Below are 18,841 nucleotides of genomic sequence, written 5' to 3' on the forward strand. Positions count from 1 at the left end.
TATATTTTTATATATTATAAATGTTTATATTATATATATATATATATATATATATATATATATATATATATATATATATACACTTTTTTCAACTTCTAAGTTCTAACTAAGAAAAGTTCTGAAGAAATTTTTTATGACATTAGTTTAGTTGTTCAAAATTTACTCATTTGATGAAATTACATAAAAATATAACCTACACCTCCTTGTGAATGATAATATAGAAAATTATTAAGGGCTTTTGTAACTAGCTGGATTTTAAGTACATATAACATCATTGATTTCAAGGTGTTGAAATTAATATATTCAGGCCCGTCCCTAACCGATTCCTGAGGGGGGGTGTTGAAGTTAATTTTGCCGACTGTCATGAGTAATTTTTACAGCACTTAAAAATGCAAACGCTATAGGTGTATAAATGTGGTATTATTGACTACTACATGATACCAGTAATTATTCAAAATCAAAAAGAAAATATACTCTTTAAATTTCCATTAACTTTTATTATTAAATTGGTAAAAAATATTTAAAAAAATAATTTTATTAAATAAACTGAAACCTATTAAGTTTTCAGTAACAGTAATCAATAATTATTTGTGGAAATAATTTTAAAAAATAAAGTTGTAAATTTAAATCTTTTTCAATGCAACTTTTAAATCACTTAATATTTAAATACTTTTACTTAATAATTAAATTCTTTTTTTGAAAATTTCTTTGTTATTAAACTTATCTTTTGTTTCATCTAAATGTTGTTACCAAAAAGCTAAACAGAGCAACTGTTAGAAGATAAGGAAATAAGTCGCAATCAGCAAACACAGTCTTCTATCAGAAATTGATTCAAAAACAAATTGATTCAAAAGTAAATTGTCAATTCTTATTTTTAAAAAATAAGAAAAATAACGTAAAAAAACATTGAAAATATTTGCAATTTAAATTATAAATGAAAAAAAATTATAAATGAAGAAATTCACATAAAAAGGATAGAAAAAAAATAAGATATTAGCAAAGTTACGTTATATTAATCATATTAGCTACGTAAATTTAATTCGGCGTTGTTTTAAAAGTGAAAAATGTTCTGCCAACATATCAAGCTTAATATTATCAACTATATCTTTTTCTGCTTTGAGTAAAAGCAGGGAATTTAAGCGTTCATCGGTCATTGTTGTACGAAGATAGTTTTTAACCAATTTCAGCTTGCTGAAAGTTCTTTCATTCGTCGCAACTGTCACTGGTGCAGTTAGCACTAAGCGACAAACTAAATTTGCCAAAGGCAATATTTTCTTCAGGTCCTCTGACTTTTTCATTACTGACATTAAGTCAGAGTATTCTTTGCAATGATCGCAGAGAATCTCCAGTTCTGCTTGAACTGCCAGAGGATCTGAAATTTTTAAGTTGGTGGGGAAAAGTGAAAGAGCCCTTTCAACATTTTCCAAAGTACACCGACTTCTTTCCATAGGAGGCTTTAAAATGTCAAACAGGGGTTTCACGACGTTGACAAACGTTTGGACATTGTCCTTACATAATGTTATAATAGTGTCCAACACTGCTGTAAACTCCTTTCTATAGAAATCTTTCAGAGAATACTTCGCTTGAGTTTCTGCATTCTCGTCCAATCTTTTTGGTGCAATCCTTCTTCTGTGATGTTTTTTAAATTCCATGAATGGATCAATTTCGTATTGTTTTGAAAATGCAATTGCACTATCCAATAAATCGTCCATGCTCTTTTTATTATGATTGATATCTTCTAAAGATTTTATGGCGCTTTCGATTAGAATGGAAGCATCGATAATGTTTAGCTTCTCTGCTTCCAAAGCTTCTGTTAAATTTTTTAATTTATACAATATATTTTTCATGAACAGTATAGTTGAAATAAAATCGAATGAAAGCATTTTCTTCTGTAATCCTGATGCCCCAAGTCTTGTCTTTGAGTCAAATTTTTTTGAGGATGAAATATCATCTAGAACAGATATAATAACATCAAAAGACTGCCAAACAGCTTTTACAGATTCAGACCTGTTGGTCCAGCGTGTTTGAGACAAATTTTTTAACTGAAGTGAATATTCCAAATTTGACAATTCTTCACACAAATGTGCATATCTTTTTGTACTTGAAGTGAAAAATGTGTAGAGAGCACCAAGATCATCCAATAAATGACCGACTAAGGCACTCGCTTCACATCCATGCTGAGTGAAAGTATTCAAGCGATGTGCTTGGCATGGAATGTATGGAATATTACGTTCCACGATGTCGGAAAGTTTTCTTTGGGCTCCTTGGTGCTCACCGGACATAGAACTAGCATAATCATAAGATTGAAACACTAACTGACTGCTTAGTAATTCCAGTTCACTTAATAGCTTGAAAATCAGACTGGCAATTCCAGAGCCTGTTTTATTTTTTGCTTCTGTAATTTTTAAGAGCCTCTCGTTTGGATTTCCGCTATCATCTACATATCGAATTACTAACGATAGCTGATCTCTGTGAGATGTATCAGGTGTGGTATCCGCCATAATCGCAAACATACCTGATTTTTGGACTTCATAAACTATATGCTTGGATATTGCTTGCGCAAATATATACAAGAATTCATTTTGTGATTTTGGGCTCATATAGCTTACGTGGTATGGTCTGATGTTGCGATCTTCAAGCCATCGCTTCATCACGTAATTATGTCTCGATAAAAGTTCGACAATTTGATTAAAATTTCCATCTTTCTCATCCGCATCTCCTCTTAAAGCGAGCCCTTGTCTGCCTAAAGTTCGCACAACATCAAAGAGTAAATTCACTGCTTTTTTATTGTAGATTTTTTCTTCCTCTTCTCTAACTTTTTGCAATCTCAGATTTTTTTTAAAAAACTCATCAACGTGTTTGGAATCTGAAAGAAAGTTACAATAATCTTCTAGTGCTTTTTTGTGATTGCACGAGGAGAAATGGCTTGCGAGTTTACCTAGCTTATTATTACCAACACTTTTCATTTTATGCCATTGCCTGACACCTTCGTCAATCCAGGGCACATCACCAGTTATTTCCCTATTAGTACATGCAGGGAAGAGACTGCAAACAAAGCAAAATGCAGCGTCTTTAAATACGCTGTACTCCAAATGTGGGTATTCCTTATACCAGCTGGGATTAAAGCGTCTTTGCTTGGACTGAGGAATTTCATTATTAGCCGGAAAAGCTGTTAGTTTTGGCTGATTTGGTCCAAGGGAAATTAAATACTTCCTTTGATTTGAAGAACAAATACGTTTGCGTTTTCCAGGGTCATGCTCAACTATTTCATGATGTTCTTCCGATACAGAATGAGAACTTACTTGCCGACTGCTTAAAATTGCATCTAGAGCCGTGGTTGCATCATTTAAATACAAGCTACACTTTTCTTTTACACTCGTTATGACTTCTATGCTTTCAGACAAAAAAATCAAAGGATTTGCAAATCCTTCTTCGTTCATATGGTTTAAAATTTTCTTGCACTCTTCAACCTCAGTAACTAGCGCTGAAAGTTGAGCTAAACACGTCAACCAAGACTTATTACCTTCAGTATTTTGTTGATTACCATCAGTATTTTGTTCATCGAATCTTAGTAATATTGTAGTGTCGGTTACTTTGGTTGGAGAATGACAAGCAATAGTAATGAGTTCTTCATTTTTTTCTTTTCTTACTCTTGGAGAAACTTCTACAACCGCATCTTTCCTTTCTTCGGAGTTAAGAACTAACTGATTTGTTTCAAAAGAAGGATTTTTCGAAGCATGGTTAAGTTCTTCAATTGCTTTTTCTGTAATAGCTTCTACATCCACAATTTTTCGTTCTTCAGGATCTGTAGATTCATTTGTGTTCATAGAATTTTCGGAAAATTCTATTAACTCTTCAGTGATTTTCGAAGCATTTTCTATTTCTTCATTTTCTACATCTTTAGTTTCTTTTTCAAGGCCAGCTAACTTATTAACTTCAAAGGAAACAGTGCTTTTTGGAAAGTTGCTTGAAATTTCGCTTACAACTTCTGTCAAATGATGAAGATTCTGAAATAATAATAAATAAAATAAATTTTTCAGCTATTTTTTTAAAAATTGGGATCTATGGTTCTTTAAAAAGTGCCAATTTTCAGACTGTAAAAATTTTTATATATTATATATTCTTTATTTTGGGAATTTTTTTTTGTTGCCATTTCACTTTTAAAATCAATAAATCTAAGTTCTGCAAAATTATATCTCTAAAAGAAATTTTGTACATTATAAACACATTTGTGTTTTAAGTAATGAATTCATATAAGAAAATTTACTTTCTTTGAAACATAACTTCTTACAACGAATTTAGAATCTAAGCCGAAACTTTTATACACACTTTGGCTATTAGAGTTTAGTTTTGTTTTCATTGCTCAATATCTGCTTTTACCTATACACTATATACGCATCAATTATATTATATTGAGCAAAATCAAAAGCACTGGTGTAAACAAGAAAATCGACATATTTTGAAGAATCTTAAGTCCCATATATATATATGTTTACATACGTAATGCAGCTTAACATTATTTAAATTAAAAATTGTAAGTAAAATTTACTATCACATTAATGCTATTTCTATTTTTACGAACTCTCATCTCATTTAAAAATCCCTTTTTATGGAAGAGTATTTAGCTGGTAATTGCTTGAAATAATTTAGCCAGTTCAGTTAAATTTATTCAAAACCAGCCATAAAAAGCGATTCCATCGAATTATAGGTCTTATGTAAATACTCTCTTATTCTAAACAAATAAATAAGCAAAAGACAAAATTAAATAAAAATAGAACAAGTATTTGCAAGGACTTTAAACAATACTTATATTTAATATATGCATGCCGTAATACAGTTTTTATCTCTTGGATTTGAAAATTAAATATTAATATTTTTATGCGTTTTAAATGATGAGATATATATCACCCTCATGCCAACAATAATACAATATCACCCTAAATTAATTAATTTCAAAAACATTATGCAAACTTAGGCATTTATGTTCAAAAACATCTCAGTAAATTTTTCATTTATAATTTTCGTAATGAACATTTTTTATCAATAAACATAAATTTAAAATTGGTGCAATTAAGTTACTTTTTTAGTCATTTATGTGCTTTTTATAAGGTTCTCCTATTTATAAATGGATTTTTATCATTGCTCACTTGTAAACGTGTACAATGAGAAATGATATTTTAAAAATTTGAATTTAATAAATAACATCAGTTCCTAATTTATGCAAAATGAAGGACACAACTGTTTGTTTAAAAAATTAAAATGATTCACAAAATCATATATATATATATATATATATATATATATATATATATATATAGATACACACACACACAAACACATACATACATATACATATATATATATATATATATATATATATATATATATATATATATATATATATATATATATATATATATATACTTATTCAAAAACTAAATGTCACTTACTTGGCTGTTTTGGGGTTTTTTCTTTGCAGCTTCAAAAGGGCTCGATGGTGCGTCTAATGTTTTAACTTGAACACGTTTTCCTTCATGGCATGCCTTTTCATGGCGATTTCTATAATCATCATCGAATTGACTACCACAAATACAACATTGAAGTTTTATTCGCTTCCGTTTTTTAGAAATACTTGACATGATACGGTGTTCGCTTGTTCTTGTTGTCTTCGATTTCTATAACGTATAACGATTATTTTAATTTAAGAAAACAACTCATAATTCTGGGAGTATAAAAGTAAGTAACCGTAAAGATATTTAAAAATTAACATATTTTATAAAACTTGATAATAAAAAACCTTGGAAAGTTCTAAAAGGAACTGCCCCCCCCCCTTCCTCTTAAGGAGGACTGAATAACCAATGTTGGAGAGGGAAAAAATATTCATTTAAATTGGTGATCTAAGAATTAAAGTTCGGATTCTAAATTTATAAGTCTGAAACAAACTTTTGGAATATAAGTTTTACAAGCGGTTTGTCTTCATAATAGAAAAAATTCAGTAATGGGCACTGTTAATCAGATCTTAAGGATTATACATGTGTAAGGAAAGTATGTTTCCGATGTGATTAATGTTATTTTTTTAAAATTTAGTTTTATTAAATATTTTAATTTCTCTTTAGATATCTTTTTTTGAAGGGAGGGGTAAGAATACTCGGGTCATTAAAATTATATGAACATTTGTAAATTTCTTTGTTAATTTTAGTCAAATCTTCAACAGAAAACAACAGAATTTTCAACAGTCAAATTTTCAATTCCGCAATAATATTAATTTATATTATACAGTTAATATTCATTTTATATTATATCAGAATTTTTTCGCAATTTTCTTTTTTTAAGAAATATGTACCTTCAATTCTTGTTATCGTTAAAAAGTTTTTTAAATACGTAAAAGTACTAAAAATTTAAATACATTTTGCATATTTTTTGCAAAGCAAACATTAAATCAACTTATGATGAAGTGCTAGAAATGATGGTTACATACTTTTTATATTTATTGTAAAAATTTTCACAATTTATAGAGCCTTGAGCTTTAAGATTTGAGATTGAGCGTTTTTTATTTTTAATTAAGTTAATAAAAGTTACTGAAAGTAACGATCTTCTATTATTTAAAATATCTTTTAGACGCAAAATTACAACATTAATCTATTTGATAATATAATTTAATAATATGCTATTTATTCAAAATCACCCCTCTTGGTATTCATTTTAAGAAATTTTGTTCCAAGTGAACGCGAAAAAGAACGCATAGAGGTCGCACGTTGGAAATTTAACTAAGTGAGGTGAGAATAAAAGAACAATCGAAAACAGACAAATCGCTGTTGAGGAAGGCGAGCGTAAAAAGGCATCAAGACATGTATGATTAACGATTTTTTACCTAATTAAATAAATTTATAAATTAAAAACTTTAACATTCACCTGACAATCAAACAGCCCTATTATTATTATTATGAAGATTATTATCAATATATCGTATTAGATATTTTATAAATTCATATGCTTGTTTTTTCTCATTTAAGTTTTAATTTACTACACCCACTGAAGTAGATTTTTATCTTTATTTTTGACAAGGTTTATAAAAATTTATATTAAGGATTATCTTTTCTTACCATCATGTTTTATATAATTGCATGTGATACACATCAAAGGCTATTTAAGAAATGTAGATAAAAATTAAATAAGTATTTATTCATTAAACTGAAACATTAATCTGAAAAATTATCTGACATCAATTATGCCCTTCGTGAACTTAAAAAAAAAAATCTTAATCCAAGTGTGATTGTTTTTTATGCATTTCAAATATTAATATATGCATATTTATTTAATTTTAGTAATTTTGATTGCGAATAGTTATTTATTTTTACTGCTTATTTATTACTAAAATTTCATTTTTCATTTTTATTTAAGAATTTTATGTGTTTATATTATTTCTTGTTATAATTTACACTGTTATTATTTTAAGAACTGGGACTAAAGTCTTAAATGGAGATACAGAAATAGGTTTCTTTCGGAAAAAAATTGACAAGGTTTGGAAGTGCGGATAAATTTTTGTATGCATTCTTGCCTTAAATAATTTGTAAAATGCTACATTTTTTATCAGAAAATTTTTTCAATATGAAATTAACACAATATAAATAATGAACATAGCATTTTAAAAAATTGAACTATGAATTCAAACAAAATGACATGATAAATCATAAATAAATATTTGTAGGAATTATATTTTGTAAATACCTAAAAATGCTTTACAAAGAGTGATCAAGTCCCTTTTTAAAATATTAAAAAAAAAAAGAACATCACTGTAAATAATAAAAAAAATGAAGGAAATAAATAAGGCGTTATTTCTTTTATCACTTTTATAGCTTTTTTTAAAAAATAGTCGTAAATCACAAAAAAATTTTTTTTTCCAGTTAAGGCAGTTAAAGTACAATTTTGTTAATTATATCTTATCCGTAAATTATGTTAAATAGTTAATTTTAATCGGGGTACTAAAGAAGTCACACAGGCGTGACATAAATATTTTGCAATACATTTTTTATATATACATTTTTAATATGTAAAATGCAATAAATGTACACAACAAAATTTAACAATCAACAAAAATTTCAAAAAATTTAAATCAAAATTTTAAATACTATAACATATTAAATTATCTATGTAATTTTATAAAAATAATATTTGATAGATAACAATATTGTTTTACCGAAATATGTTTATTTTATTTTTTAAAAAAAACAATTAAAAAAAACAATAAATATAAATAGTAAATAACAATTTGCCATAAATATTTTTCAACTTTCTGAAATTTTTGTTAGAATGTATTTATTTTTCTAATTTTGTGCGTAAAATACATTAAATATAAACAATCAACCAAACTTTAAAAAAAAAGTTAATAAACATTATAACATGATAAATTATGTATCAATATTCATAAAACTATTTTATAGATGGCTATATTTCTTTACCAAAATATATTTATTATTTTTTAAAAAAAACAATTTAAAAAAAAAAAAAAAACAATAAATATGAATAGTAAATAACAATTTGCCATAAATATTTTTCAACTTTCTGAAATTTTTGTTAGAATGTATTTATTTTTCTAATTTTGTGCGTAAAATACATTAAATATAAACAATCAACCAAACTTTAAAAAAAAAGTTAATAAACATTATAACATGATAAATTATGTATCAATATTCATAAAACTATTTTATAGATGGCTATATTTCTTTACCAAAATATATTTATTATTTTTTAAAAAAAATTTTAAAATGCGATTATATAAATAGGACACAAAGAATTTAAATAGCAATTACAATAAATGAATTCAAATTTTTTTTTCATATTTCCTTAAATATTTTGAAGAAATACAAACACTTTTTTAGCTATAAGAGGTTGTTTTTAATCCTCAATCAAATATAACGAAAAGAAAATATTGTTTTTTTGTACAAGAAAGGTATATAAAAAAAAAGAGAGAGCGAGAGACATTTTTAAAATTTAAAAACCTTAACTTAGACCTGACAAATAACTTAACTAAATTAAACTTAAATTAATAATAGAAATACATTCACTTTAATTCATATGCCTACATAATTTTATTTTACTTATTATTTATTTTTTTTTGTTTGTTACTTTTTTGTATCGCCTGTAAATTTTAAAAATGGATGGTGTTAGTTTGGGAAGCAAAATAGCTGAATTATTTATATATTTAGTTAGTTAAATCAATGAAAAAATTTTCGGAATTTATTTGAATCTCATAATTCTGTTAGGTTTTACGCTTTCTTCAACTTTCGAAATTTCAAATGTTATTATGTTATAGATTTGTTAATTAAAAACGCATAAAAACATTATGCTAAAATGATTATTCTGTATTTTTAATGCAAAACTGTGAATTCTGTGTGCAAAAACTGTCAAAACTGTGCAGAATTTTTATAAAAATACAAAACTATTAATTTTCTTTTTACTAATAATTAACTTAAACAAATGAAAAACTGTTAACTTTAGTCGAAAAGATAATATAATTAACATTAAATGCATGAGAAATACATGATAGTAGCTGAAAAAAAATTTTATAAAAGAAAAAAAAATTAAACTTTTCTATTTTTAAACAAGTCACATTTTCAATAAAATAAGAATTAGTACATTTTTGTTCATAAAGTATTGCAGTTTGAACTTATCATAAAAACAAAGGCTACGTACAAATATAGAATTTGATATTTGAAATTTCAATTAAATAAAATCTATGCAAAATAATTTCAACTGAAAATTTTTTGAAAAAATTACAATTTCAAACATAAAATAAAAAAGCTTAGTAAATAACTATTTAAAAAAAGGAAAAAGACTTCCTAATTTTGGAATTCAAATTAATTATTTCTATCTCAAGCTCCTACTAATGAATATAAATAACATAAAAAATTTTTAATTGTTTTTTTCTCTTTTAATCATTTTACCGTACAAAGAGATTAAAAAAAATAATTTTATCTGCTTCATAAAAATTAATTTTGATCCATATATATTTAAAAAAAAAATAATAATAATATTTTTTTGGAAGAAAAGTTTTAACCTAATTTTTTAAGCAATAATTGAGGAATTAATTTAATTTTGAAATAACAACTTATTTAATGCATTTTAATTAAACTCAATATTCAAACAATAATACAAATAATAAATATTCATAAAAAATTTATACTTACATTCAAAATTTAAGCTGATTGACTGATTCTTGGCTTCTTAGTAGATTCAATAATAATATGAATATTTAAAATGCGCTGTACTGGACAGTGATATACCGGTCAGTGAAGTAGTTGAACTGGTGAGGTGAACGAAAAAAAACTGGACAATTAGAGAAAACCACAGCTGTGTGTGCCTTTCCCTTCTTAACGACATGGACAAAGATATTGTCTTTATTCTTAGAAATAGTAAGAGAAAACGAGAGAAAGAGTAGCCTTAGGCATTTCTAGCTAACCACTTTTAAAACACCCTCGATTTTTCAAGTTGACAGAAATATCCGGGGTTTTGTGTGCTACTTTACAAGATCAGACCGGTGGCACCATCCTCTTTTGTGCCTTTTCATAATGTCGGTAATGGCTTGCTCAAACAGACAACTGACTTGCCACTTTTTCGTGTGAAAACTAGGAATCGAAGAATTCCTTTATATTCACCGCTTTTTTATTAAAATAATAAATGAATCCAAAATTACAACATTTAATACTTTGACCTCGAATCGGCAACCATCCACAAATTGTGTGAAATGATTGAAATATCGATTCGATTGAGTGTAATTCAATTTACTTTTTCAGAATTCTTAGGATTCTAGAGGAAAAAAAACAATATTAAAAACAAAATATAATATTTAATTTTCGAAACAGAAACTTTTATAAAGGTGAATTGAGGATCACAGATATACTTACTATTTTAAATAGAAAAAATTAAATTTTGTTGTGATGATTAATTGTTCCCAAGATATGAATTGACACTTGAACAGTTTATTTCAGGTTAAAAAGAATTTAACCCAAATAATAATCCAATCATCATAGAATTTTAAAAATTACGAATTGAAGAGTCGTTAACAAATTAAATGTTTTTTTTTTTAAAATTTTTTTTAATTCATTTGGAGTTAGTAAAAAAATTCATAATAGAAAAATATCTTTTAACAATAGAAAATATAAAGTATTTCATAATTTGTGTTATTTAAACAGAATTTAACTATTTAAATAAGATATTTTTGAAAATTAAGTATCCTTTTTAATAGGTATTCTAATTTGTATCCCCCCCCCAAATATTTTGAAAGTAACAGAAAAAAAAAATAGGTTTAATTGAAAAATATGTAAATTTATTAATTCTTTGAAAAAGACTCATGTGAGTTCATCACTCCCTTTAAAAATTACTTAAACTTCAAATTAAGACTTAATATTATTCAGAGAATTAATATCTAAATTTTATGATACATTATAAGCTAACTAACAAATAGAGTTAGCAAAATTTACGAATGTGTCGTGGAAATAATAATACAGAGAAATGGTTTTCGGGATTTCGGCTTGTATTATCGGTCATTTTGCTTCGAATTATCATAAATGGTTACTCTTGGAAGAGAGAAAAAAAAACTAAATTTGAAAACACATTTTACAGCAAGATTTGCCGAGTCGGGTCTGGACAAAATCCCGAAATAAATAAAACTCAGATAGCATTGAAATCCGTTTAAATCTCATCACCGATAAAATATCCGACGATGAAAAAATTACGGCAAAGTCGGCATTTTGGCTAGTATTATCAGTCATCTTGCTTCGAATTATCATAAATGGTTACTCTTGGAAGAGAGAAAAAAAAACTAAATTTGAAAACACATTTCACAGCAAGATTTGCCGAGTCGGGTCTGGACAAAATCCCGAAATAAATAAAACTCAGATAGCATTGAAATCCGTTTAAATCTCATCACCGATAAAATATCCGACAATGAAAGAATTTCGGCAAAGTCGGCATTTTGGCTAAGTATTATCGGTCATCTTGCTTCGAATTATCATAAATCGTTACTCTTGGAGTGAAAAAAAAACTCAATTTGAATAGTTACATTTCAGGGCAAGATTTGCCGAGTCGGGCCTGTGGCAAAATCCCGAAATAGACAAAACTCAGAAGTCATCTTGCTTCGAATTATCTTAAATAGTTACTCTTGGAAGAGAGAAAAAAAATTTGCCGAGTCGGGTCAGGGACAAAATCCCGAAATAAATAAAACTCAGAACTCGGAGAGCATTTAAATCCGTTTAAATCTCATCACCGATGAAATATCCGACAATGAAAGAATTTCGGCAAAGTCGGCATTTTGGCTAGTATTATCAGTCATCTTGCTTCGAATTATCATAAATGGTTACTCTTGGAAGAGAGAGAAAAAAAAAACTAAATTTGAAAACACATTTCACAGCAAGATTTGCCGAGTCGGGTCAGGGACAAAATCCCGAAATAAATAAAATTCAGATAGCATTGAAATCCGTTTAAATCTCATCACCGATAAAATATCCGACGATGAAAAAATTACGGCAAAGTCGGCATTTTGGCTAGTATTATCAGTCATCTTGCTTCGAATTATCATAAATGGTTACTCTTGGAAGAGAGAAAAAAAAAAACTAAATTTGAAAACACATTTCACAGCAAGATTTGCCGAGTCGGGTCTGGACAAAATCCCGAAATAAATAAAACTCAGATAGCATTGAAATCCGTTTAAATCTCATCACCGATAAAATATCCGACAATGAAAGAATTTCGGCAAAGTCGGCATTTTGGCTAAGTATTATCGGTCATCTTGCTTCGAATTATCATAAATCGTTACTCTTGGAGTGAAAAAAAAACTCAATTTGAATAGTTACATTTCAGGGCAAGATTTGCCGAGTCGGGCCTCTGGCAAAATCCCGAAATAGACAAAACTCAGAAGTCATCTTGCTTCGAATTATCTTAAATAGTTACTCTTGGAAGAGAGAAAAAAAATTTGCCGAGTCGGGTCAGGGACAAAATCCCGAAATAAATAAAACTCAGATAGCATTTAAATCCGTTTAAATCTCATCACCGATGAAATATCCGACAATGAAAGAATTTCGGCAAAGTCGGCATTTTGGCTAGTATTATCAGTCATCTTGCTTCGAATTATCATAAATGGTTACTCTTGGAAGAGAGAGAAAAAAAAAACTAAATTTGAAAACACATTTCACAGCAAGATTTGCCGAGTCGGGTCTGGGACAAAATCCCGAAATAAATAAAATTCAGATGGCATTGAAATCCGTTTAAATCTCATCACCGATAAAATATCCGACGATTAAAAAATTTCGGCAAAGTCGGCATTTTGGCTAGTATTATCAGTCATCTTGCTTCGAATTATCATAAATGGTTACTCTTGGAAGAGAGAAAAAAAAAACTAAATTTGAAAACACATTTCACAGCAAGATTTGCCGAGTCGGGTCTGGACAAAATCCCGAAATAAATAAAACTCAGATAGCATTGAAATCCGTTTAAATCTCATCACCGATAAAATATCCGACAATGAAAGAATTTCGGCAAAGTCGGCATTTTGGCTAAGTATTATCGGTCATCTTGCTTCGAATTATCATAAATCGTTACTCTTGGAGTGAAAAAAAAACTCAATTTGAATAGTTACATTTCAGGGCAAGATTTGCCGAGTCGGGCCTCTGGCAAAATCCCGAAATAGACAAAACTCAGAAGTCATCTTGCTTCGAATTATCTTAAATAGTTACTCTTGGAAGAGAGAAAAAAAATTTGCCGAGTCGGGTCAGGGACAAAATCCCGAAATAAATAAAACTCAGATAGCATTTAAATCCGTTTAAATCTCATCACCGATGAAATATCCGACAATGAAAGAATTTCGGCAAAGTCGGCATTTTGGCTAGTATTATCAGTCATCTTGCTTCGAATTATCATAAATGGTTACTCTTGGAAGAGAGAGAAAAAAAAAAAACTAAATTTGAAAACACATTTCACAGCAAGATTTGCCGAGTCGGGTCTGGGACAAAATCCCGAAATAAATAAAATTCAGATAGCATTGAAATCCGTTTAAATCTCATCACCGATAAAATATCCGACGATGAAAAAATTTCGGCAAAGTCGGCATTTTGGCTAGTATTATCAGTCATCTTGCTTCGAATTATCATAAATGGTTACTCTTGGAAGAGAGAAAAAAAAAACTAAATTTGAAAACACATTTCACAGTAAGATTTGCCGAGTCGGGTTTGGGACAAAATCCCGAAATAAATAAAACTCAGATAGCATTGAAATCCGTTTAAATCTCATCACCGATGAAATATCCGACAATGAAAGAATTTCGGCAAAGTCGGCATTTTGGCTAAGTATTATCGGTCATCTTGCTTCGAATTATCATAAATCGTTACTCTTGGAGTGAAAAAAAACTCAATTTGAATAGTTACATTTCAGGGCAAGATTTGCCGAGTCGGGCCTCTGGCAAAATCCCGAAATAGACAAAACTCAGAAGTCATCTTGCTTCGAATTATCTTAAATAGTTACTCTTGGAAGAGAGAGAAAAAAAAAAAATTTGAAAACACATTTCACAGTAAGATTTGCCGAGTCTGGTCTGGGACAAAATCCCGAAATAAATAAAACTCAGATAATATTGAAATCCGTTTAAATCTCATCGCCGATGAAATATCCGACAGTGAAAGAATTTCGGCAAAGTCGGAATTTTGGCTTGTAAGGAAAAAAGAAATGCCGACTTAACCTGAATTTGCCGACTGGATGATATCGCTGGGGGGGTGAGACACCCCTCTCACCCCCCCGTTGAGGACGGGCCTGAATATATTTAGTGGGGTATGTAAATCAACTATGTCTTTCAAACAGTACCTCAATATAGAATCAAGTTAACAAGTCTTATATGCTACTGAATTGATATTTAATATTATTAGTGGTAGTTACGCCACATTACACTCCCCTTCCAGAATTTTGATCTGTAATACATTTTGATGAATGAATACCACGAGTCGATTAATGCTGTTTTATTTATTTATTAATAGATTTTTCTACTTATATTATTTATCCCATTATTATTTATTAGCCGGGAGAAACTTATTTACTTCACTGGATTTTTGACCGCAATTTTGTGTGCAAATCAACTGCTTGATGGGGACCATCTATCGATGTTGCTGAGTACAGTCATTAATGTGGGGAGTTTATTATGTCTTTTTTCACCTCTCAAAGGGTACCTCTATATAGAATCGAGTTAACAAGTGTTATATACATAGATGTACTATATAAGTCCTTGGTTATATACTACTGAATTGGTATTGATATTATTAGTGTAGTTATAACACATTTTCTTATTGCTTTAGGTACTAGTATTTTAAGAAATTTATTTCTAGTAAATACCTGGTATACAACACTAACAAAATATAAGCATTTGTTTCTTAAATTAATTAGTTTAATTATAAATTTATGTCGCAAATTATAATTCATTACTGCAATTAATAAAAGTTCTTATGATTCATGGGGCATTTAGTAAAAAAATATTTAATGTCATAAAATAAATTAAATATATCTTTATTTTGATTGGTAACAGGAACATGGGAAAGATATAAACGCATAACACGAGCAAAGTGAATAACATGAAAAATATAAAAAATAACATAACTTATTACTTTTATACTTTTCCAACGTAACCATGTGTAAAAAGATTAAAAAGCTTAGAGAAAATAACCTATTTTAATACTTATACACCTGCATAAAAGATTTTTATTTAAAATAAATAAACTTAAATGTTGAATTCTCTTCTTAAGTACTGGAAGTATAAAATAACTGCATCGCAACTTTAATAAAAAATAAAAATGTTTTGTTAAAAAACTACATACGGCTGATGTTTTAGGCATTTAGTTCTCTACACAGAATTTTTTTTTTAAAGGCTGTAAAATATGAAATAATCGTAGCTTTTAAGTAATAAATTTTTATATTTTCCAAAAACGCATGTTTTGCAAAAAGAAAAAAATGCTCTTAAAAATAGCAATTATTAAAAATAAATGATAAGAGCGAGAGCAATTTGTGTAGCAATTATTCTTTTTTGAAAAAAAGTTTTGAAGTTTTATAAAAAAAAGTTCCCATAACTAGATTTTCTTAAATTTTTTTCATTTTCATAAACTCGTCGCAATCGCTGATATATTCAAACTTTGATGACGGAAACGTTATTAAATCCACAAATCAAGAATTATAAGCAATTTACATTATAATTCTTATGAAATTGGATCTATATATCTCATTTACGTAATATTTTAAAATATCACTTTTGACTGTAAGTTCATATTCAATAATTGAAGTCAAATAAGTAGTTTGCATTTTACTTCTTATTAAAAAATTGAAATATTATTATAGCATATTTACTTACAATGAAATTAATCTAATTGTATTTCTTAAAATTTTTTTGAAAACCAGTCGCAATGGCTGATACAAAAAAATGTTGAACACGTGTGTGAATAAATCAACAAATGCATATTTGCAATGTATTCATAAACTATTAAAACATGAATTTGCATTCCCGATTGCAATACAAATTCCCGATTGCAATTTCACCAAAATTTTTTGTTAAATAATTATATAATCTGCATTATACTTTTTAATAAAATTTAGTAGCTTAAATAAAAATTAATAATTTTTTAATAAAAAGTATTGCATATATAAGAGCGAAATAACATCTCCGTTTTATATTTTTAAAAAAATCGAACAAAACTCTTTTTCCTAAGTTAATAAGAAATACTTTTCTATTTCACATTACAATTAAGTAAATTTTATTACCGAAAATAAATCTTCGCATTAAAAATTATTTATTAGTATTTTATTATATTTCAGTTAACTATATATAGAATGGGCATAAGTACTTACCATTATCATTTTCCATAGCATAACTTTCCATCCTTACAATTTTAAACACCTACTCACTTTCGTCTGAGTACACTAAACTATGTTTCTTTTCTTGAGGATCCTTGCACTCATAAGGCTAAACCCCGTACATTTCAGAGCAATTTATTCTTAAGTGCATATGTTGCCCATTCATCAATGTCGAATGCGAATTGTTCACTTCCTTGAATAACCACACCTTACTAACTCTCAAATGAATGGTTTCTTATCTACTTTTTCTATTGCTGCTTTCTAAAATAACAATACTTGCTTACTAGTAAATTCACATTTATACTGAATACTTTTGAGAAATGGACGCTGTAACTGAGGAGAATTTTTTTATAGCAAATTCTCTGAAAATAAATAATTATTTGACTGTGTAATCTGTTTTTAAAGCTTAAATGGGGAAAAAATTATTGATAGATATCAAAACTACTTAATTAAAAAATTATTTGCAATGAGTTGAATAAAACTACAGTTCCTGGCCAAATTATTTTACGCACTGAAGAGTCTATGTCAAATCTTAATTATGAGGTCATACTATACAGCTTTATTGCTTTTACATGACTGAAACCGGTTTGCACTTGTTTACGTTACTTGGTTGTTAACATTGTAATGCAATACGTTAAAAATAAATACAAATAGGAAGTACATAAAAAATTTCCCGAATAAAAACACATTACATGTATGTTCAAATGTAAAATTATTGCATATAAATACGTGCAAAAGAGATAATTTTTAAAAAAACTGCAGTGTGTCGAATAATTTGGTCGAATTATTATAACATACTAATATAATACCTGATATAATAAATATTTTATATAATATACCGTCTAAACTTATCTTATTTTATAATTTAATTAATTAATACACGAACATAAACAAGTGCAAACCAGTTTCAGTCGCATAAAAACAATCAAGATTATATAATATCACCAGATAATTATAATTTATCTTAGAATATTATAGTGCGTCTAGTAATTTAGCCAGAAACGGTAAGCAGCTTATAATTTGGCATTTGATACTATATAAAAGTTTAAGTAATATTTATATAGAAACCAAACTTATTAGCAAAATGAGAATAAAAAAAATGCAAGAATAGAAGATAAAAGGACGGAAAAGAACAGGATTAAATAGCTAATTATAATAAATTTTGCTTTATTTTATATTTTAACCTTATTAATGAGTGTAATATGATTGCTATTGTTCCAATTCAATAATCAATGATAAATAACGGTTAATTTTAATTATTTATGGCGATTATTCTAAGATAATTTTGAAGTTGAATTAATTAAAATTATATAATAGATAAATTTGTTTCTATTTAAATTATTTATAATAATTTAATGTTAATTATTAATTTCAGAATTTTTTTACTTTAAGTTTTGTCCAGTCGAAGTTATGTTCACACGAATCTTAGTCAGTGCGAGGTTTTGCGATCGCGAAGTTTTGTCCGGCGAAGTCTCGACCGTTAAAGTCTGACCAATTACTTTTACGAATCTGAATAATATTTGTTAAAATTAGCGAGAAAAACTTTCAAAATGCAAGAAACAGTTTCAGTCCCCTTTTCAAATAACTATTTAAAAAATAACGCATCTTTCATAAATAAATAAAAACATTTTTAATAAAACACCCCCTTAAGAAATACGTCGTGCTCAATATACCCCCCCCCCTTTTCTTCAATTCACAAGTCTGAATCATAATTTAAAAAAAACCATCCCCTCCGCAGAGGACCAAAATTGTGATGGCATGTCTTCGGATCATCCTTAGGGATGTTTCCCAGACCGTTGCCAATAGCCCATTGTGCAGCACTAGTGCGACGTAAATGAACAACAACCTTCCATTAAAAAAAATATTTCACAAAAATAAACGCTTTTATAAAACACCCCCTAAAAAAGAAATAATTTCCACTCAATATCCCCCTCCATCTTACCTCAATTAGCGAATCTGAATTATA

At 27.9% G+C, this 18,841-nt stretch overlaps 1 protein-coding gene across 1 annotated transcript; it reads right to left on the reverse strand.

The window, feature by feature from the left end:
• Positions 1 to 491: 491 nt before the first annotated feature.
• Positions 492 to 10,831, reverse strand: LOC122271495 (zinc finger MYM-type protein 1-like). The gene is made up of 3 exons (XM_087153462.1): positions 10,188 to 10,831; positions 5,451 to 5,675; positions 492 to 4,007 (listed from the first exon to the last, which is right to left on the reverse strand). Exons 2-3 carry the CDS (start codon positions 5,637 to 5,639, stop codon positions 1,026 to 1,028), a joined length of 3,171 nt encoding a protein of 1,056 aa, XP_087009588.1. The 5' UTR covers positions 5,640 to 5,675; positions 10,188 to 10,831; the 3' UTR covers positions 492 to 1,025.
• Positions 10,832 to 18,841: the final 8,010 nt, after the last annotated feature.

Source organism: Parasteatoda tepidariorum, chromosome 10 (genome assembly GCF_982258835.1).
Source record: "Parasteatoda tepidariorum strain Cologne lab strain chromosome 10, Ptep-v5.0, whole genome shotgun sequence".
Classification (NCBI taxonomy): domain Eukaryota; kingdom Metazoa; phylum Arthropoda; class Arachnida; order Araneae; family Theridiidae; genus Parasteatoda; species Parasteatoda tepidariorum.

What these genes read in the sequence shown, in the direction of transcription:
- LOC122271495 (XM_087153462.1), bottom strand. Translation starts at nt 5,639, where the DNA reads ATGTCAAGTATTTCTAAAAAACGGAAGCGAATAAAACTTCAATGTTGT. An exon ending in AAAAACCCCAAAACAGCCAA is followed by an intron (nt 4,008 to 5,450) that starts GTAAGTGACATT and finishes TTATTATTTCAG; the next exon opens with AATCTTCATCATTTGACAGA.